Source organism: Pyxicephalus adspersus, chromosome 3 (genome assembly GCF_032062135.1).
Source record: "Pyxicephalus adspersus chromosome 3, UCB_Pads_2.0, whole genome shotgun sequence".
Lineage (NCBI taxonomy): Eukaryota > Metazoa > Chordata > Amphibia > Anura > Pyxicephalidae > Pyxicephalus > Pyxicephalus adspersus.
Genome location: NC_092860.1, coordinates 120,433,429 through 120,457,335, shown reverse-complemented (window position 1 = coordinate 120,457,335; position 23,907 = coordinate 120,433,429). Strand labels below are relative to the sequence as shown.

Here is a 23,907-nt window from a genome sequence, read left to right as displayed (position 1 = left end):
GGTTTCCTCCTAAATTCCAAAAACATGCAGTTAGGTTAATTGGCTTTGATTGTGTTAATGGCATATGACTGTGCTAGGGACATTAGACTGTTAGCCCTTTGAGGCACAGCTAGTGACATGACTATGGACTTTGTAAAGTGCTGTGTAGTGTGTTGCTGCTATAAAAATACATCATACTTCTCTAAATTTCATTTAACTCCCCTGTGGGATGTATATCCATATATACACTGCTGTTAGAAATGTAACTGAAGGTTTCACAATATACATTTAGCATGGCAAGCTTTGAAGAATATAAGAAAATAAAGGAGTCAGTGCTCCTAGTGAACCTAAAGTGTGTAGCAAGCATTAACCTTCTGAGTGGTAACCCTGAGTGTGGCTCAGGGTAACAAAAAAACCCAGAGCCACACTCGAGGTAGCTAAAAAAAAAAAATAAAACTTACCTGGTCCTATTGACGTCCTCCAGTGTCCTGCCATCCTCTGGCCACGTCCACGTCATCTGATCTCTCCCCCAGTGGAGTGCGCTGACGTTCCCCGGGAGTTCCCTGTGACATTGGTGCGTGCAGGAGCATGGTGGGAATTTCAGATTATTTGGTATTGGATTCATTACAAAATTATGTATTGAATCAAAATACAAAGTAATAATTATATTATTATACAGTATATATATATATATATATATATATATATATATATATATTTATTTATATATGTATTTATTATATATGCTACTGTACAGTTTTATTACAGGTTTCAGTATTTTTAATTTATGCACCCTTGCTTTAACAGATTTTTTTTTTATTTAAAGTTTATTATTAAATTTATTAAATACTGGACAAATTTCGGTGAGTTACGTCTAAGATTACAGGCCTACAATGTAAAAATTTTTTTTATAAAAGACAATATACCGCTTTTAGATTTTTAAATTATTATCAAAAGTGTATGTGACCAAGTGGCTCCACATTCCCTGTTAGATTTTTTTCTGGAAAATGTAACCAAAGTAGGTGCAAAGCATAAAAACAATGTTAAAACCCAAAACTCCCAGCTGGACAGGAACAGATTTAGAAATGATGGCGGGAAGATCTTTCATGTTTTCAATTTCAATAGTTTAATCCAACCAGACCACTCCATGGCGTACATATCTGTGCTCCTACATTTTGTGAAACGTGTATTTCACGAGCCCTGCGTCCTCAGAAAACCCATCCTAGTTCATATCTTGGACTAAAGAATAATTAGCATCTAATTGGTAGAAATACTGAGATTTGCTGAGTTTTGTATGTAATGTGAGTATATTCTGGATGATTAATTGATGTTTTTTCTGCACTTGCATTTGTTTTTTTTTACTCATTAAATACATTAACACTTTAATATTTTGCCATTATTACACTTCCTAGTATTGATTGTTCAAATTGTTTGTAGATATTAGTCTACATTGCACTGAATATGGGTATCTTTGTATTACCTATATCTTGATTTAGGTAGATTTTGCCTTGTCCCTTCTCAAATCTGTAAAAGGTTTAGATCTTAAATAACCTAATATAACAATTTAAATTTTTTTGTGGACCCATTATTGACCCAATTCAGATCAAACTTTGAAGTTACTTAGGAATAATATTGTGTTTTATGCTGATAAATATCTCAAAAGTTTTGGCCCAGATTGTATTATTAAAATAGATTAATTTTAAGGTTGGAAAACAATTACAGATTTGTGTTTAAATTTCTATTTTTGCCTGTTTGGGAAAAAACACCAGGGAAGGTTCCTCATTTCTCTGCTCTGTCTTATTGTACAAGAGTTCCAATTCAAACAAAAGTTTTCAATATAAATAAATACAGGTAAGTGTAGAATGCCGCATCTGTACACTTCCCCACTGTGCGTTTAAAATTCAGATCCGGCTATCCTTTTGACCTAGATGTTATCAGTTCACTTATATATCGGTTTCACAAAGAATTTACAAAATACTTGATGTTGTGTTCCTATGGAAAAGGATATCTGTTTTAGTACCCATGTAGTAGACACAAGACTCATGCTGTCATTTTGTCGCTACTTTTTCTTTTTAATACAATCTTAATTAACAACCTCCCAGCAGAGGTGACCAGCTCTGGAATTTGTTTTAGAAATGGTCTTGTGATTTTGGAGTTGTGAAGGAAATAGCAGATATTGACCATTGTTCTTCTTAATATTCTTGGCACTTGGTCTGACACCCTGTGATTATATTATCCATGTTTGTACAATTGTGCTTCCCAAGTTCTCTTTGTTGTCTCGAGAAACTCATCCTATAATTTACCATCAGCAAAGCACACATTTGTAGGACTTGTAATATCAGTGATGAAAAAAGACATCACTCGACAACCATTATATATTTATATACCGTATATATATATATATATATATATATATATATATATATATATATATATATATAAATATAATTTTTTTTTGGGAGATTGATTTTCAGAATGACTAAAATATCAGGAAAAAAAATGAAACATGTCCTGTCCCCTCCACACCCCAAATGGACCTGAACAACTATTTTCAGTGCTTTTGTTTTTAATTAAGGTTTTTAAATGTCCTTTGGCTATTCACATGCTAGGCCCTCTTTGGTCTTCTTTTGGTGGTGGGCGGCCTTGGATTATGCAAAGTGCTGAGTCAATGTGAAGTGCAGGGTGCTTTGCTCAGGGGTGGGCCCATGAAGCATATACAGCCTTTCCTCTTTTGGGTAAAATGATGCTGGGCTTCATTCAGCCAAAAGACTAAAGACACATTGTAGGGAAGAAAAAGTGCAACAAGATGGTAATTATTGCATATTTATAAGGATTTTGAAGATATGTTCTTTTTCATATACTATATTAAAACTTAATTACATTTTAAACTTCTTTAAATGGTGAAATTTACACAAAAGAACAAAATAACTTCAAATGGTAACTTGTAGAGATTCTTCATGGAAGTAATTCTTTGGTGTTCTCTCTTAGTTCTATGTAATCCCTTTGTCATGTTTGGAAACCAAACAAAAGTTATATAAAACAAGATCATAAGAACATTTTAAAAAAGCAAAAACCCAAAACATTTAAGCATACATCCACATATCTAGGCAAGCAAGTTTCCAAATATAAGTTCCCTCTCACTTTTTCTTTGTAAGGGTCTGGTCAGTTTAGATTAGATTCTATTTTCTGGTAAACTTGTAAAAACTAGCATCCTGGCATCATCTTTGGATTTGCATACTTCTCTAATTTATATATAGGGATTAAAAGAAATCAGCAGGGTGCATTCATGTCTGAATGGATTTCTGTATTGATTTTATGTAACAGGAAAAATACTGCAGTGTGGCTTTCATCCATTGCCCTCAGCATTTTATGTTTGCTTTTAAACCCTTTGCTCAAAAAAAGTTCTGTATAGTTGCCATAATTTTAGGGCTGTAATTATCATTGAAATACCAAGGCATGAGGTGTGGCACCATTTTTGGTGTGGCATATATGGATGTACGTATGCGTTTAAAACTAGTAAAGTTGAAGGCTGCAATATCCCAGTCTTTCTCTATGTATACAAAACAATTCATGTCTTTTGGTGACCCTGAACACTATAGCTTAGGGTTTAGCAGAGCCAAATAAAGATAACAAATGAAAAGCAGAAGTGAGAATATTTTTTTCCCAGTAAGAAAAGCTGTAGAATAAAAAGATTGGAGACAGACTTAGAATAAATGTGTTAGACAATTTTACATTACATTATTATTTACAATTCTTTTTAAATACATGAAAATTTTGAAATTTCTAACCACTGGGCGTTTGTATAGATATGTTAGCTCTTTTGTAAGATTGGCTTTATTTTTGTGAAAGAAAGTGTCAGAATAAAACACAACTTTTTTTTGTAAATATCAATAATATAATGCAAACTATTAATTGTCAGATCAATGACAAACTAAACAGACACTAGAGTCATCGTGTCACATGATCTTCTTCTTGCACTCTAAAGTTTATGTGCAAGTGACAGGCATACCTTTCCCACACTACACATGTCTAGACTAATATGGACTTTCTAAAGCTGATAGAAAGCTGACATCCAGACAAATTAGTTCCATGATCATGAGCCAAACCATTCTAAAGATTTATCCAAATAATGCCAGTAGCCAACTCATTTCCAGTTTAATTCACCTTCTAATCTCTCACTGAACTCCCCTTTGAACTAAGATTCAAACCATCAGCTGTGTTTGTATGTGGTTTGTTTTCCGGTTGAAGTAAGGGCATGGTATTGTATATATACACTGCCATTTCTCCTGGCCTTTATGGCTCCAGTCTGAATGCTTCTTTGCATAATTGTAAGCCATCTAGCAGTCCCAACTGACTTGTCATTGAATGTGACATATAACTTTTTTCAAAGAGAATATTCAAGCTCAACACATAAGTCCATTCTGTGTTTACATGCATGACAGATATGCATGAACTTCCACAAAGTACAAGCTTAAAATAGCACAGTTGCTATCTATGATAATGGCATAGCATAACCATTAATACATTATAGATTTTATTAAAGCCAATTTCTTATTTTTATTACATAATTATGTTTATTGTTCCCATTTGGGTGACTTTACTTTCTCTTCCTTAGACACATTTAAACGAAAGAGGAAAGGCTTTCCAAGTGAATACCCCTGTCCAGAGAAATGTGTGTCAATTATACTTCTACTCCAATGACCATTCATTCTTCTCTTAGATTGAGTACTGGTTTTCCAGGACAAATATAGATTGTGAACCTTTCCAACCTGGGCACAGACACCAATAAAAACCTAACTTGGGTTTAACCCTCCCCATGATCTCTACACATTTATTGACCATTTATAGTAGCAATTCATACACTTCACCCCTACATCTTCCAAACACCATTTGATCTATAACTGTGTATAAGCCAACCCTTCCTTCCTCTATCCCTGCCTTCCTTCCTTTCCTTGATCTGTGCTGCTACACCAAAAGCAGCAAAGTTCTATATTACATACTGCAAGATGGGTTATATATATATCTCCATAGTTTTTGTCTTGGTGAGCCCTTTCTGGCCACCACAGTTGACATTTTTGAGCATTTTGAAGTTTGAGTTTTTTTCTTACTATTGATCATGACTAAAAGCAAATTACTTTTGCATCATACTTCCGTTCATCTTTAAATACCAGTCACACACTGCCATGTCAATGGCTGAATTGTATTTAGAGTCATAAAGTTAGCTACCACAATATGTGTTTAGAGATATCTGCTGATGAAACATAAGTCTCCAACTAGGTCACTATGTACTTTGTCTTTCTGCCAATATCATGTGTCAAAACAGAACATGATCAAAGTTACTCTATACTATTTGTGCCCCTTTTTTGAGTTCATACTTATAAAAAAAGTGTAGCAAAATTTTTAGACATTTTAATCAGATAAATTCTAATCTTGCCAGACTATAACCATTTTTAGCAAGTCTACAGTCTGTTCTTGGATATTGCTCTTTTAACATCATGTGCAATACCAAATATATTAGAACTGTTTGATGAGCTTTGAATAACAAATACTTTATATTAATATCAAATCTAATGTATCATTCAGACTTCTTTATAGCATATCGCCACATCAATGACATACACAATCTTGCTGGGCCCACTTAGTGTTTTTTTTAAAAAGTTTATAGACCAGTTTTTTAAATGCAGGACTGAGGTGACTCAAAAAATTAATCTTCAGTCTGCAAACTTTCCAGTAGCTATTTAGAACATCCAGAACTTCAAGCAGTTTCAGGACATGATTCTTTAATTCATTATGGTGACAATATAACTGGGAAAAAAATGGTCCAAAAGAAATCTACAGTCTGTATACAAGTCACAATAAAAATGTTAGAAAATGTATTCTGAGGTGCTTTTATACTATTAGGCTGGATCCACACGGACATTTTTAAAAACGCACGTTTAGATGCGTTTTTATGCACTTTTTTAGCATTTTAAAGCTTGTCTTTAAAATGCTGGAAATCGTGAATGCCGCATTATACTGTGTTTACATTTTAAGTGCCTATAAATGCGGGAAAACGCCCTTTTGAAATCAATGACGTTTTCTAGCATTACCCCGTGGTTTAATTTTTTAAATGTTGCAAGCAACATTATAGATGACTCTCGTAAACGTGCCTCAAGGAAACGTCCTGGTGTAGATTAGCTTATTAGAATGCATGGGAATCTCAAACATGGGTTTTTAAAGCCTCAGGTTAAACGCTGGGGAAAACGTCTGTGTAGACTTACTGTATCCTAAGAAAGATTTCCCTGACTGCCATAATCCATGCTGCATTATGCTACCCAACATCAGTGCTCAACCCATAAGTTTTTTTAAGCCGTGTGGGAAGAAATTGTAGGTGGGTGGCAGCCCCTGTATTGTGACCAAACTCTTTAGAAATCACCCCAAAACAGCCGGGTGGGTGCTGAAAAGTGCCGGGTGGTGTGCCCAGCTAAAAGGGCCTGGGGAGAACCCTGCAACATGTTTCATACCTTCTGGGCAAGGAGCAGGGAAGGTTATGCTACATTTGCACTAGTTCCCTTTGCTGCAGTTTTTATCAGATCAGCACTTTTGTTAATGTCACATAGTGTACCCATTGTTGAAGCCATAAGCTATGGGAACTGGGACCAATGATGAGTGTGGAGAAAGAAGCAGTACAGCAAATCTGGTAAAGAAGAATGAGAAAAAAAACTAATCACTGTGCTGCTTCCCCTTGTACTGTCCAGCAACAAGGTGGAGTAGGTTCATGATGTCCTGGGCTCACAAAAATTAGGTTGAAATACAGTGGACATCAGTCTAAGTATATTTAGCACCAGGGAAAATACTGTAGAGGTAAATTCTTAATTGAAGCTTAATAAAAGTTTTGCATTCTGGATGCACCTGTACCTGGGCACGGGTCCAATAAAAATTCCATTGTGTCTTTACAACAACTGATCTAAATGTTCTGGGTCTGCACCAAAGCTTCATTTAAGTTGGGGATCTTCAAGCACCAGTGCAGTCCAGCCTGTGATCTCTTCAGTCACAGATGATATTTATCATGAGCTGTCATACATAGTTGGAGGTGAAATGTGCACAATGTATTAATAATTCTAAAGTAATAATGACAATGGCAAAAAGTACATGTTTCATATTATTAATATTTATGCACCAAATGCAAGACGAAATACATGTCTCAGTAAAAAATGGTTAAAGATATAACAGCCTCTTAGGGCCATACACTCGTTAAATATTTTAAGCAATTATTTGTGATTGTTTTAAGCAACACTAAAACAAGTTTTGTACACCCAGTGCCATTCAGCTCTATCGGAAGGAGGATTGTGAGTCAGATGAATGATTGCTGCATGCTCCCGTCAAAAATTACAGTGGTCTTCCTTGGTGTTTTAGGGGTTCACCATGGGGTATTGCTAAAAAAATGTCTCGGGGTTGGGGTGGGAGAAATGTTAATTTTTCACCTGATATGATAATAATTTATCCAAGGCAACAATTATCTAGCATGTGTACTAGTGTGCTGTAATTAAAACGAGTTTTAAAAATATTGGGGTTTCGAATTATTGCAAATATTGCATAAATAAAAAGCATTATCTGCACAAAGTATACAAATAAAAAATATTCAGAAAATCCAAATTCAATAACTACATTTTACATGTTGAAGTCATGTGGGTGGAATATTTGGAACAATTACAGTGCTTTGCAGTATTGGTCAGCAAATCCTTTCTTGGGAAGCTCCTATTGGACATTGCAACGCTGAATTTTAAGTTGTTAAAAGAGACACATCCTACTCCACATGGTTTATACAGCACACAGTCAGCAGGCAGGACCTCACTAGACTGGACACAACTTCAGAATAGGATATCTGCACCTTAATCTGTTCCTGTACGTGCAACATCTAAGTAGGAAAAGAACATCACAAGGAGTCTTGGTGAGTGATTACCCATGTAGTTCTCAATTTCTGTTTTTTAGTTACCATATTTAGTTTTGTTTTATTTCTATCATTTGAACAAATAAGCAATTATAAAACAAAATGTAACCTACATTTGTCATTTTTACATTTTTAAACTAATCAATACTGGGTATTGTAAAAAAAAGTTAGATTTGTTTACGTTAAACCTAAGCTGTCATGGTGAGATTTTTAAATTAGATATTAAAACGGTATTTATTTACCACTGCATGTTGGTTTATTTAATGTAGTTTTAGCTATTCTGGAATATATATTTGTCACCAAAAAGCAAATGTTAATGAAAAAGAACAATTAAAATAAAGCATCTACTACTATGTTAAGATTTTTTCATTTTTAAATTGTACATGTACTCGTAAGAAACCTCAGACAGAGTATACCTTCTGCTAATATCTTTGCATAATTATAAAAGCTGGGATGTGTAAAATGTATCTTTGTTGGCTGACTTGTAAACTGATTGATGTAATTTTTGTAACTTGTAGATGAAATGTGATTGTAAGTTTTATTACACATGAGAAGATCTGCTGCCAAATGTGTGCTCAATTAAGCAGTCCAACTGATTTATTGATCAGTAATTGCTTGATCATTAGTTCCATAAAAAGCATGCACTTGTATACTATTTTGCACCTCCAGTATTGGAGGTAAGGATGGTGAAAACCACAGGATCTTTTTGTAGGATTTAGTAATAGGATCTAATTTGCTCATATTCACATTTGAACACAACTTGTGTGATATTTACCAACACTTCTCATCACTTCACATCTAAATGACATTCAGAACAAGTCTAAATCTTAGCATCAGAGTGCTGTAAAACTCACTTCAAATTCGCACAAAATGTGATCTTTTATTGGTGATCAGAAGATTAAAAATAAACTAATTTATATATACTGGGCCTTTAATACTCTGTCTGGTATGAATAAAGGTCCCAATTATATAGGAAGCCCAAGATGATTCAGTGGGTCATTTTAAACCCAATCTGCTTACAGATAACTTTTAACATGCTGTTGACTAGGAAATTAATCATATTTACCATTCAAGTCATTCCATAAATCAACTTCAATGGTAAATACAAATAATTTGTTTGTAGAAGCTATGAGTGGATTATAATCTTTGTTTATTATAACTACAAATACCTTTGACTTAATTGAGAATTCAAGCCATTGAAAGTATGAGACAATTTAGCTAGTGATAGAGGTAACGGAAAACATTTTAACATGTTCATATGTATGCATTCACTCATCACCATATGATCATGATAGAGTGATATTTTTATTCCAATGTGTATCAGCGTAATCTTATTTCCACCTATTAACAATTAACTTGTCAGATCTCATGTCTTACATGGTTTACAAGTACTTATAGAATGTCAGATATTAATGAGTAATTTGAATAATCTGTGTTGTAATAAAGGCAAACACACATTTTCTACATATGTATACATTGTATGCTTCCGAGAACAGTTGTGTATCTTCATTTTCAAGGGAAGAGTTAAGTTATGAAATGAGAGCGTTTACTCATCTTACAGATAAGTCCTGGTCATCCTACAAAGGGAAGGTGAGGGTCAAGTTTAGTTTGTTTAAATTGCGTTTTTGTACATTTTCCCTTCATGATAACCTAGGTAAATTTTAACTAGAATGACAGCTTCCAGTTCTCTGGATTTCATGTGACTGGGTGAAGCCGGTGTCTTCATGTTTTCAGATCTTGTGTCACTGACATGGTGAGGACACTGAGTACCATTTATGTATTCATTTTTTAAGAAACTTCTGTAGATACTCTGTAGTCAGACAACTAAATAGAGAGCAATGTTAAAGTAAAGCATGTGATCTTTTCTAAATGTGGTCAAGAACTGGTAATTATTTGCATAGCTTTTTATTTGTTATATGTTGGCCAACAAAGTCACGCTGCACCTGTATCACATAAGCCTATGATCACAGTACTGTTGGCATGGTCCCTTTGTATTTGAATTGGCTACATTTTCCTGTTCACTCCTACACAATTTTATCCACATGAAGACCTGCTGTTGTTGTCAGGGATGACCTATTTTATTTAGCTAATAAACTAGAAATACTCCTAGGAGGACTACAGTCAATGTAATAGTCTCCAGTAAAGTACAGAAATGCATGGAATTAATATCCATATGCAAATCTTTTTACATCAGCTAAGAGCATATTCTTCTAGAACCCGCTGTAGTATTCTGTATTTGTGAATGAATGACAATTGCTTCCCATGTTGCCTGAATTTATAAAAGCAGCAATATGATTAAGACAGGCTTTCTTTCTGTTGTAGCCTGTATTTGTCCTTCACACAAAGCATCTGAAAATAAAGAGCAGTACAGGTATATAACTTCATTAAGGTTTCTATAAATCCTAACTTTGTACGCCTATTTTCTTCCTGTTGTTCTCTCTAAATTAAAAATATTATATTGAGGCATTTTTGTTTATTTAGTGCAAAAACATATTGTAGTTATGCCAGGAAATCCAGTAAACCTGTAACTTCCTGTGCACGGTATAGTGATATCAGCCCTGACTAAAAACAGCCCCCCATCCTTGCCCCTCTTTTCTCATGGAAATAGGAAGTCCAAATCAATAATGATCAGTGTACGTATCAGCCATTATCAACCAGGGTTCCTCCAGCAGTTTCTAGGGGTTCCTTGAGTTGTGGATGATTAACCTCCCATTTGCTTGCCTGGAACCAACACCACTTGGTAGAGCCTATTACAGCAATTTTGCTTTTAGTTGTCCATACTGGGGGTATTCTAGTCACTACTGTAGCTTTGACATTCTTTTCCATGAGCAAAATTGTATTAATGTGCTAATTGTATTCAGTGATAACACTCATGGAATACATAAACATAGTGGTGCAGAATCAAATGTACATAATAACATGAATTTAGATGGCGCAGAGTGGGAAACTTGCTATCCTATTTGTACTTGACAAAGGTAACCTACGTTCCTTTGCTTCTGTATAATCAGGGTTGGCACAATCCCTGGTAGGGGATATTGTATGAACCCCAGTTTATCACCTTTACTAAGAAGCTCTCCACTGCGACACTAATTTTTATTTAATTCTTTTCCATGGTTACAATTCAAAAGAGGCTTTTGCACTCATTGACCCAACCCCCCAGACCTAAACATTTTTAGTTGAGTTGAGAAAGGAGAGCCTAAAGTGGCAACCCTGATCCTCCTTAGAAAGGGTGCAGTGTGTTAGTGATGTCATCATAGAGCAAGAGGTGTGTTGAGGCTGGAGAGAATACACTTTGATCAGTGAATCTGGGTAATCGAGCAAACCTGGAATGGATTTCCTAACAGTCATAAGCTATATGTTAGCAAATGTTTTTAAACCTGGACAAGAGCCATTCCAGGTTTGCTGGATCACCCAGCTTCACTGATGAAAGTGTATTCTATCCAGCCTTGGAGAACTTTTTTTAAATCAGGGCCATTATATCCACAGCATATTGACATTAAAAAAAAAAACTTTCACATTATTATAGCATGTTGCTAAAGGTTCATTTGGAGATGAATTTTAAAAGTTTCCTTATTATAGCATTTTTGGTTCATAAGTCATGTTTTTTAATCCTCTAAATGTAGTGGATAAAAATAAAATGTTGTGCTGAGCATCTGACCAACCAGCCTTGGTTTGGGTGGTGTCCAGGAGCAGCTATAGGTTACATATTGGCAGAATAACTGTTGCATATTTGTCCTTGTGTCACCCACATGTTTTCCCAATATTACCAGACACACGTTTAGGAATATGCGGGAACAGAGTACTTTGCTGTTATGTACATATTGTAAAGGTGATGGGGTTGAGACTGAGGTAATGGAGTGCTGGCACAGCATAGCAAGGACATTCCTTTACTGTTTAGAAATAAAAACAGATTTGTGGAGACGTGGACAGATTATTGCTACTTTGTTTGATCTGGTGAGTGTTTGTGAACCCTCATATGAATAAGTGTAAAATATATCATTCTAATAAAAAGTAAATTATCGTTTCCTTTATTCCGAAAATAAGGAGTTGTTTGTAACATAACTCATTCTGAACATGTTGTAACTGCCAAATAATAAAATTAATAATCAGATGGATCAAGCATATTCTGTAAATAGAACATAGAAAACCCTGTACAAGGTTCAACATAACAATCTATTTTGTTCTTGGTAGTAAAAGTCATTCATTTGAAGTAGTTGATTTCCTGCTTCATTTGAGGTTCCCTGTTGTGTGTGCATCCTACAAGAGCCGTACCTTTTGTCTCTGCTCCAATATTGTCATGGAGTAATGTGTCTGTTTGGGTTAACATTTTTCAAAGTTGTTTAAAAGGAAGTATAACTTATTTATTTTATTGTGTGGCTCTGTATAATAAAACATACAGAACAAAGGCAGACAGGCCAATAAGTATATTAGATCCATTTGCTCACCTTTTATGGGAAAAGCAAACGCTGCTAATATTAAGGCCTTGCTAGGTCTAAAGTTGGGTTGGCTGGCTGGGCATTCATAGAGTTTTTTTTTTTATTATTAGGCTGCACAAGGCTGATTTTTCCAAGGTAGCATGCTACAGCATTAGACATTTGAGTTTGTGCTTAACGGAAGATCGTCATATAACAGGTTTATGATACAGATCATGGGGAGGGGCACACCGGCCAGAACTGCGGACCATCAAAATTTTCTCGACGCCCACTGGTTGGCGATCGCTGAAATAGATCACACCAGCAGCAATTGTGCAATGACATCAAATAAATAGAATTGTTGGTGACCTGGAAGCACTTGGTGTTTACTGAGGCCTTCCATATATACCCTACAACTTTAGGGATGCCAATGTCAGGGCATCCAACTATATCCTACAGCTCAAAGGATGCCAATCTTATATCCTTATATATATAGTATTGTCTTCTATAGTTTTCATGCTTATACAATACCTACAGGAAGGGCAATATTAAACATCAAATTACCGTGAATACAGATAATAGTAGTGAAGACTGTCAGCGAAACCATACATGTTTGTTTTAGGTATAATCAAATTCCTGGAAAAATTGCAATCAGTTGGGTGTTTTATTGCAAAGACAGGTAAAGTTCCTTCTGCAATAAAATACCCTTACCCCCCTGATCACAATTTTTTAAATACAGTCACCTGTTACAGATGCCGCCATCTTCTTACTTGTTCTCTTCCTGGGTCCATTCTTCAGCTATCCTATTTGGCTGTGTTTGGGTAATGAAATGTGCAGGAGTTCATCCAGTTGATGAGATACCCGGCATTGTACGCAGTGCTGTGTGTGCATTGCAAATGTGTCCCTATCTGTGAAAAGACTGTTGACGCCTTTCAACATGATGAAGCGCGTTCTGCCCACTCACTGTGCCTTCCTTAGCAATGACCCACAAAAAGGTCTATAGCCCTGCCTTTATAGTTCAGTGTGACATGGAAAAAAAAATGACTACATACCATATTGGAGTGGTCTGTAGCGTTGCAATCTCTGATTTTCAGAGCTTAGGGTGAATGTAAAATGTATCTAGATGTTGTTCCATACCAAAAAAAGTTCACTGAACTTTTATGAAGTACTAAAAGTAAACCTTTCATGAAGTATCATAATATGTCATATATCATGCAATTGATATTTTCAAAGCAAAACTCTGTTACTTCCTGTTTACAAGCATGCAATTACTCCGTTACTTAACAGCAACACATACAGATGTTATCAGTGTCCGCATTGCTTCTGTAGCCCGCATTGAGAGAGCATATGACAGGTTGACAACACAAGATCCAATGGATAATATTTTTTTAAAACTAATGCTCCACTTTAAAAATTTGCAACCAGGCTTTGTTTTATAAAGGAACTTACCTGCCTGATCATTCTCTTCATATGTCAAAACCTGGCTCATGCCAACTTCCCCTGCGGTAGCCGGTATAGAAAAAAAAACCCTGGCGTGCCTGCACAGGATTTGCATCATTCCAGCTTGACCATTCAAGATTGCCGGGGATGGGAACATGGAAAAGAAGAAGAAAGAGAATGGCAGTGCCTGTGACGGATTAGGGACAGGTGAGTATAAAAAGGGTTTAGTTCCACTTTAACAAAATTATAAATAGGTTCATTACCCCTATTATTGTATACTGTGCACCCATGCATCTTAAAATGGAAGAGATTAGGCAGGGTCCCTTTGTACTTGTTATGTATGGTGGTTTGTCACGTGCACCCCCAAATTGTTGTACACTGCCTTGCTATATGAGGGTGCTTTAAAAATAAAAAATAATAGGCCAGGAGTGTTAAGACAGATTTTTTTTGCATTTCTAAATGACAACAGAATTACTTTAAAGTTTATATGAGATTTCAAAAACTGTGATTATATTTACTTTAATAAGAATACATGGTTATTTAGTATAGCTTACTTCTATTTTGAATTGTTGTTTAGCTTATTACCTAAAAGCATGCTGAAGGTGTATGTAGTTCTTCTTTGAGTATTTATCATGGTATATTGTGTGGCCTCTGCTATGAATTCTTGTTGTATATACAGAAGTGTTAGGTGGTGCTGTCATAGCTATTTAGTAAATGTCCAATCACCTGTCCCTCTCTGTGTCCTCCCCCTAAAATAGAAGAGCAAACAAACCATGTGAAAGAACTTTTGTGAGGCGTAGAACCTGCTATTATTCACAACCGAACACTCCACACCACAGCTTATTACTGCTCATATAATGCACATATACATACAATTGAATATACAATTGAATGTTTTACATTATACTTCCTTGTGATAAGAATTATATTTATATTAATACTTCCTAATAATGAATTAACAATTTTTGTTCAGGATTTATCAATTTGAGAAAAGAGTGAAGAGGGAATAGTGAAAGCATTATATTGGTTGCTGAACTTTTTTGAAACTCATTGGAAAAGTTATGGTGTTATATAATTTAAGGCTGCTTCCTAGGAGTACACAAGAGATTAAAATCACTTTGAGTAGCCATCAAACTGGAGTTTGGGGTATGTGTTTAAAAACAGACCTAATGTTTTCTATGAGCACACAGCCCATGAAACATTTTCAATACAAAATTTGCCGATATGTATTATCACTCAAATAGATCACAGTACTCCTGCCAATGCCTTTAGTTCCCTTTCTCTTCAAAAGCATGGTACTATATTGGTTAGGTATCATCCAGGTTGAGCACCTTTAAAAAATGTTTTTTAGACCTTACAATCGTCACCCGTTGGATGTTCAGTTGTCTTTATATTCTGCATGTGTGTACATATGTCGGACACAAAGCAGATCCACTGATGCCAGCTGAGTATTCTATGGCTTAGTGAGTTATGAGTTGTAGAATCTGTTAGGAGTAATACCCTATTTTTTTTTTTTTTTTGTAACCATATTGTATTTATATTGAACACACAAACATGTTTAAATATTCGTTTAGCTTAGTTTAACATATGCTGGTCCCAGTTTACTCAGTAGCATTACCCTGAATTTCCTGTTGGGGAAATTCCACTGAATACAATTTTCTGGTTCTCAAATATTGTTGTTAAATTTTTGAACACCGTTTTGAGGACAGTTTTGTGTATGTTCTCCAAAACACTCATCACACCCCCACACCAAAGACTTTACTTAAAATAAATGCCAATAAACACTCAAACATTGTCCTAGTTATCAACAGTGATTTCTCAAACAGGCTGATAACAGAGATATGAACAGTTGTGTTCACAATCTTTGTGTTTGCTTTGACAATGAAGGCCAATGGTCAGATGTGTAAACTGTTCTTACCCTTAACAGAATTTTTTAGACATAAAGTAAATGTATAGTCTTGGCAGTGTTTTTAGATATAAACATGAATGAGTTGTTTTTGGGGTAGGTTCATTTTTACAATAACCCTAATTCTTCTAACTGGAATAAATATAAAAAATATAGAAAATATAGAAATGGAAAATATAGAAATCCTAGGTCACCTTTATGTAAAACATTTATAAAATGCCTTCTCTTAAAGTGTGAAGTTAGTGGTATGAAGGTCTACAAAATATTTGAAATGATTGCTTTTTAGAATGAAGAAACAATTTTGTCTGAAGTGCCTTGACATAAATATAAAAAATGATTGTGACATAACACAACGAACCTTGTTTAATATTAAATTTTAGTTCTGAAGAACAGTAAACAATAGTGACAAATAAAACCATTGGATTCCTGATGAATGAGTGCAACAGGAAGAAGATAAAAAGGAAATTGTTATTATTGAACCTGGCAGCAGATCGTAGGAGAGGATAGAGGTTGGGTTCTTAGGAGGACTATAGGCGGGCTCAAGGAAAAAACCTTCCTCCAATAAAAGATGTGTTGTACCCACCTCTGTATCAGCTCATGTCCTTCTTCCTTTATTCAAAGCTTCCTCTGTTGTAAAGCTTTGTAAACATGTCAGATTTTCACTCAAGACGGACAGTTGTATTCATCTTGGGCAAAAATCTCTTATGTTTATAGCAGTTCCCTGATGTCATTCATCTATCTACTACATTAGATAGATGAATGCTACACATCTTCACAGTCAATTCACTTTCCATTGCCTTATGAATTTACCTAAACTGGTTTTATTGTCACTAAAATGTCAATGGCCTGTTCGTTGCAGGGCATTATTTTACCAATGGCTCTTTAACATGTGATAATATTCTTGAGTAAGTGCATTGACTGTAAGTAGCATATAAATTCTTTTTTTTTCCAGTTTAGAAAGAAGATATCATCATGGTTCCATGCGGACCAGCTTTGTCATTAGCACGATGTGTACTTCGCAGAAAAATTGTAACGTTGGACAGTCTTGAAGATTCTAAGCTATGTCGCTGCCTTTCTACCGTGGACCTGATTGCTCTGGGAGTTGGAAGCACTCTCGGGGCTGGAGTCTATGTTCTCGCTGGAGAAGTTGCCAAGTCAAACTCTGGTCCCAGCATTGTGCTTTCCTTCCTCATTGCTGCACTGGCCTCTGTAATGGCAGGTCTCTGTTATGCTGAATTTGGAGCCCGTGTGCCAAAGACTGGCTCTGCATACCTTTACACATATGTCACAGTGGGAGAACTTTGGGCTTTTGTTACAGGCTGGAATCTTATTTTATCTTATGTCATCGGTAAGTACTTTATATGTATGTAAAAAAGGTTTTTACAGGGTGAATAAAAGATATATGTTCAACAAAATTACCCTACACAAACACTAAACAAGGAAAAATACAACATCGTATCTTCAGAAACCCTAGCCTGCAGAAACATGTTAATAAAGTCTGACTCTTAATGGCAGAGAGATATATACCTGAATCAACATTCTAATATGTATTAATTGAATTACTTTAATTTTATTTTCATCATGTTATCTCAGGATAGGTCACTATCCTTTGTTGAACGATTTAACAGGACACAATGTTGTCCTTAAAAACAGAATTTCCAAACCTGGAAGCACAGAGCCCAACAGATGATCCACAGTGGAGGTGTTACTTGTCCATATTGTAAGCAATGAAGTTCTATCCAGGCGCTGTTATATTTGCTAGTGATTGGAGCTAGGAGCTAGCACTGGTGCTATACGTTATGAATAAGGAGAAGGGTCATCCAGGTCTTTTTTTTAATGTCTGTATAAAAACCAACATTAAGGATCAATTATCCTCAGTAACATTTGATTAAGTGTTCTAGATACCTTTGTGTTACTTGGTGCTCACTTTTTTCATGTTGCTTATCTATGGAGCCTGACTGTGTCCCATACAAGACGCCTGTAAAGAAAAGTGAAATATAAAGTAAAGTGCTGATTGGAAATCATTTACTCATGGACTGCACAGCCAGGGAGATTGTTGTACTGTAGGTCATCAGCTTCCTATTCAGGAGGACATAGCAAAATCCAAATTTTGTCAAGCTAGCAGTCAAAGGCACAGTACCTGGATCTCACATTGTAGATATACAGCTTTTAGAAAAAGGCACAGGAAGCACAATACTATTTATGAGGAGGAATTCAATGCAAAAAGTGGATTTTTCAGTATATTACCTAAGCAGAATTAACTGTTTTTCAACCAAAGAGGAGAAGAAGCCAGCAGGATTTCCACAGTGCTGTATATGCAAAGTTTCCTGCTGGGGCAAATGCTATCTACTGCCCTCAGGTACTTTTACAATGTATTTTTGCCAATGCAAGAATAGAAACACAGTCACCGATTGGGCTCTATTTATAAAACAGGGAATCTGACGTTCCCTCAAACATTTCCTGGTGGGATTTAAAGTGTACCTAAACTCAGAAATTTCAGTTTGCATAAAAGGGTTGTGTGAAGTAAAAATTCTGTTTTCATGTTAGTCAATATGTTGGTCATCATGTTTACCAGTCCCAGCTAACAGGTTTGCCAACGTGAGCCTCATTGATTAATAGTCTGTTGGATCAGCACACAAAATTGTATTAGTAATAGTTTCATGCATACTGTTGTGCATAATATGTTTAATTACTTTAGATTAAGTAAATAGAATAGATTGATATTTATTAATTTATGTAATATCTAATAAAGAAAGCTGTTATGCCCAGGACACGATTGGAAATCTCTGAACATTCTCCTCTGCTTTTTTCACAGGCACTTCAAGTGTAGCGAGAGCATGGAGTGGTACATTCGATGAACTTCTGGGAAAGCAGATTGGCCATTTTTTTCGAACTTATTTTAGGATGAACTCCCCTGGTCTTGCTGAATATCCTGATTTTTTTGCAGTTTGCCTTATTTTGCTTTTGTCAGGTAAGAACATAATGAAATGTAGACATTCTTAGCCTTCTTCACTATCTTGTGACACCATTAGAAGTGCTATACTTGGCACATCCAAAACCACTTTTAGATTTTTGAAAGTTTTCTGATCCCTCTTGAACTTTTTGATGAAAACATAAATCTTCCACTAATGTGGAAGCTTACAGAAGAGAGATGAATTAGTGGATATTTTTGTTTGATCTTTTTTTTTGGACTTTAAAGAATAAAGTAACATAACATTTATTATTACTAATAAACTGTATTCATAAAGCACCAACATATTATGCAGCGCTGTACATTAATTGGGTTTGTAAGCGAAGGGGAGTACCCTGCCCAAAATGAATTCAGATGTTCAACATCTACAAAAGGAGTATTACAATAAGGTGGTTATTATTGTTCCTGCTTTATGTTTGGTTTTAGTATGGTAAGAATGTAGTAAAGAAGATAGGGCAGTGGTTTTATGAAATGTTTAATAAAAAAAAAAAACAGTTTTAGTTTTGCACTGATCTGATAATGATCGGGACAATAGAAAAATCTTACTTTGTTAACCAGATTTAGAGAAGTATTAAAGAATTTTAAAATGCAGCACAATAGAGGATTTATAGTACCATGTTACTTTCCATAGTTGTACACATCCTGTTCCCAGCACCACATGATTAGTCCTGAAAGTTACACTAGTTTAATACAGTTATCCAGGAATCACAGATTTAAGCTGAAAAAGTAGGCTATCCTGACAGAGGACCTCATAATCTTTAAAACTTAATATCACAAACATAATCGTGCTTCTCATTATCAGGAGATTAGGACATTTTAAGACCATGTGAATTAACTTTAAAAGATCATGTGCTACCAATTTTTCTCCTGATTTCCAATGTACACTATTTTTTCTTAGTTTCTCCAACCATACTTTATTTTGCATTTCTAAAAAAGTATAAATTAACCACTTTAAGTGCCGTGCTTTTAAAATACTATGTGGACAGTCAATGAATTACGGTGCATATTAGGGACTACAATTAAAAACACCAAAAAAATGAGGTGTTTTGTTGGGTGGTTCAGGTTTTATTGTAAACATAGGCTGTCACAGATGCATGCTGACCGGCCTATGTTTTAAGAGTCTCCTTTTATAGCAATTTGAGGTAAAATTAACATGACGGCATGCAGGGTGCTGTAACTTGCAGACTTTATAGAGAAAGAAATGCAGGGTTGTGCAATGATTTTCTTACAGGTATGTAAAATCAAAGGGGTGGGTGGTTCTGTGAGGTGGGCACAGGATTTCTTTAAGCTTTGGACCTGTATTTGGACCACATCTGACCTTGTGTGTTATGGTGTCATTCCATAAAGGATTTTCCTCGCCATTTATTATCACATTTCATCGGTGTGATTTGGGCCCTTGCTTTTCTTCTTGTAAATACTTCTTTCTTTATTTTTAGGCTTGTTGTCTTTTGGGGTGAAAGAATCTGCCTGGGTGAACAAAGTTTTCACAGCCATTAATGTACTTGTGCTCCTATTTGTGATGATTGCTGGGTTTGTGAAAGGAGACCTTCAGAATTGGAAGATAACAGAGTCATTTCTCCAGAATATCTCTGCTCCACCAGGGTAAGACACGCATTTGGTAAATGGCCTTTTTTGGTGAAACACAAATGATGAACTTTATAAAAACTATATAGAAATAGTGATGTCTGTTCATAACATTCTGGGGCAAAATTTTGTCTCTAATGATGCTGGTGGTGATTGTAGTAGCATGGGCATGTAGCATTATTTGCTGCAATTTTTTTTAAGCAATTGCCTCCTAGAAAATTATAGTAATTATCTACGGAATTTTTAATAACAATGTGAGCCCTAGGTCCCCAGTCTGACCCAGACTACATTAATGGCGTGCACTGCTGTGGTTCTGGCTCATTTGATGTTTCATTTATTTATAGTAAACCTACTTGCTGTCATTGCCTCTCTGTCTACTTACCTGGTTGTTTTGCTGATCATTATTTTCTGTGTCACTGGCTCAGAACTATTGTACCGATAAGGAGTTCACATGCTCTGTATTTGTTACAAGTCATTAAATTAGAGTCAAAGGCTCAACATTGCAGTTGAGCTTGTAGCATTTTAAATGGGGAGTTGCAGTGACAGCCTCCATATATCTTTTAGCACAGTTTTCCTTCAAATCTTTCAGCCAATTACAACAATTATTCTATTTATCAACTGATAATAATTTCGTGAAAATATTGTGCATTGCACATTTTCTTTGATTTTAAGGTATGTGAAATTATAGTACATGTAAATTATAGAAACAGAAATTGTAACAAATGAAATATAAACTGATTTTATTTTATTACAAAAAAGCTCCAATGTTATAATTGTATATATATTTTTTATTACAATCAGTAATTTTGTGTCATATGAAAATGTGACAAGTAAACACGGCGTTGGAGGATTCATGCCATATGGAACTACTGGGATGTTGGCTGGTGCTGCTACTTGCTTCTACGCTTTCGTTGGATTTGACTGCATTGCAACAACTGGTGAGAACTAGCGGGCACAGAGCCTTTAAATAGACCCTGAGCTCTTGATAGGCATGTTAACGAAGCTAGCTAGAATGTCAGACAGACTGTGACAGACTGGGAAGATGATATTAAAAGTAACTGTAGCAGAGGGAATACAAATTAATAAAAAAGTGTGATGACTAGTAACTGTGAAATTTTCTTTTTTTATATAGAAGATAGATTCTTGTATTGCCAATAATTAATGCATATATTTCAGTGATCGATGACCAATGATTGCTGTTAGTAGTGTGGACAACCCAAAATATAATTTAATACAGAGTAATCAATCAAGTCCATTGCATAACCCAGAAATTTTTTTAAGCCGGGTGGAAAGAAATTATAGGCGGGTGGAAGCCCATGAATTATCAATCAACTCTTCAGTAACGACCCAAAAACAGCCTTGTGGTTGCTGAAAAGTGCCGGGTGGGGCACCCAGCTAAAATGGGCTGGGGAGAACACTGAAGTCTGTGGTGATGTTGTACATTTATTCCATTCAGGTAGGGGCAGGTGTAGAAAAACCCTAAAAATACATTTCTTGTATTGTTTTCCTTTTAGCTTGGTAAATATACAATGAAGGAGAAGGGGAAATAGGCGGAGGTTTCCTGTTTTGGTGGCAACTAAAAATGTTAGAATTACCCTTTTTGGTGACAATAGTGATCAAAAAAAGGGAGTAAATATCCCTAATGGGGACACACATACCCCTCATCACTCTTAGCTAATAAACATTTTGTTTATAGTTATACCTAATCCTATGGCTAGTGTTGCTCTGACACAGCAGTTCTCTCTAATTTAAGTTAAAATTTAAGTGTCCCCAATGTTAATATATCTGTTACAATAAAACACATCCTAAAACTTAATCTCTCCTTTACCTGGAAACACTTTACATAACCCTTGAACTTTTAATTGATTGGAAACCCTAATGTAGACCCTTGGAAAGACTACCAAGCATCTCCTTCTGTTGTGATGGAAATAGACATGGGTGTTCTTCAGTGCATATCAAAAGAAGGCAGCTTAAGATGACCGCTTTGCTCCTCCCTGGATGCATTGCATCCTGACAGATGTCCATTAGGCTTGTAGCTTGCTGTTCTCTGCGCCCCTCCAAGCCTCTGTCCTGCACAGGAGTGAGCAGGGAAGCCCTGTTCATATCTAAGAGGCGTCTGCATGTCAGATGTCCTTAACCCAGGGACTACCTGTAACTGATAGAAAGAGGAGGGGAGTGTTGTAGTCTTGTTATAGGCTAGTGTGGGAACACTGCTATTTTACAGATACAGTACAAAGTCACCCCAAGACCAGACGTGTGTTATTTCAAGGACTGCTAAAGTGTCTGAGATTATATTTAATGTTCTTTGGTTTAGATATGCTTAACTTGGAGGTTAATTCAAGTCAAAATGCTGATAAAGATAGTATGACGGTAGTTCTAGTTTCCTTTTCAGCTCGCACGTCTGATCATGTTGACACAGTGATCAGTGAATCTTTCTCAACCTGTGCTTTGACCTGTTTACTTGCAGGGGAGGAAGTTCGGAATCCACAGAGAGCAATACCCATTGGAATTGTGACCTCCCTGCTGGTGTGCTTCATGGCGTATTTTGGAGTATCAGCAGCTCTGACCCTAATGATGCCATATTACTTATTAGATGAGAAGAGCCCACTTCCTGTTGCATTTGAGTATGTTGGCTGGGGTCCTGCTAAATATGTTGTGGCTGTCGGTTCTCTTTGTGCCCTCTCAACCAGGTAAATACCCAGTGTAGAGAAGACTGCACAAAATGCATTCTTTTTTCCTTGTGCTGAATAGAACATGCAGTATAAAGAATGGCTTTTCCAGATCTTACCCGAGTTGTGTTTCTTGTTAACTATGAAATTTGCTAAAATTGAATTACAGGGAGAATCTTTCACCTAAGTCTGTTTGAACAAATAACTTTCCCTTTATTATTTAGTGGTAATTACTTTGGGTCTATGTACTTGCAAAGAATGTTCTCTGTTGGATATTATTTAAAATGAGCCCAAATTTTACCTATGGGCTCAAGCACTGAATGGTGGTAGAATAACGCCTTCTAGAATGTCATTGTACCCAGTTTTGCCATTCCCCTGTCTATAGCATAAGCCATTGTGCTGGATTCCGCCTTCATGTGTCTGGGAGATATTGTCTGTGTTCCAGGACCCCTCTCAGTATTAAACTTACAGTGGTGTCAGTGTTCATGAAATACCTTAATTAGGCCTCTATAAAAAAAATACCCCAATATTACAAATGATGTATCAAATCAAGAGAGCTGCATATATTTATTAAGCTGCCTATTTGTCCTGGTAAATAAGGCCCAGTTCATGTATTTTTTGGAAAAGTTATATAGAAGAAAACAAGAAACACTAGACCACATTTTCAATGAAATAGATGGCTAACAATACAATTATCTTTTAAAAGTGGAAATACCATAATGTTTTTGAAATAGTTTAGAAATAGTTTAGAGTTTTCCCATTGCCCCTCAGCTGCAGTGCCACTGACCACCAGGGATCGCTTCTTTCATTTCATTTTTAATTCAGATGACCTTTTGTAGGAAATAAACCCTAAAAAATAATCATTATAATAAACTCTATATCAGTTCAGTATTTGGAGTTAGATTTTTACCTTTGGCTTACAAAGGAAAGTTCAGTATACATTCAATAGGTACTTTGACTTATTAATGCAATGTTTATGTTGTCAATTTTTACATTTTACAAGTTTACTTTAACAT

General features: G+C 35.7%; 1 protein-coding gene across 7 annotated transcripts in view; it reads left to right on the top strand.

Moving 5' to 3' along the window:
- The window catches only part of SLC7A2 (solute carrier family 7 member 2), a 70,461-nt gene that overhangs the window by 23,976 nt on the left and 22,578 nt on the right, over positions 1-23,907 (top strand). For 2 of the 7 annotated variants that reach the window (XM_072406184.1, XM_072406178.1), the window contains exons 1-6: positions 7,785-7,909; positions 16,620-17,015; positions 18,483-18,638; positions 20,075-20,240; positions 21,024-21,160; positions 22,690-22,912. In XM_072406184.1, coding sequence (XP_072262285.1) covers positions 16,640-17,015; positions 18,483-18,638; positions 20,075-20,240; positions 21,024-21,160; positions 22,690-22,912 — 1,058 coding nt within the window. In that variant the 5' untranslated portion in view covers positions 7,785-7,909; positions 16,620-16,639. Of the gene's footprint in view, positions 1-7,784; positions 7,910-13,945; positions 13,969-16,619; positions 17,016-18,482; positions 18,639-20,074; positions 20,241-21,023; positions 21,161-22,689; positions 22,913-23,907 lie in introns of those variants that run through there. The other 5 variants (XM_072406179.1, XM_072406180.1, XM_072406181.1 and 2 more) reach the window with 4 other exon arrangements.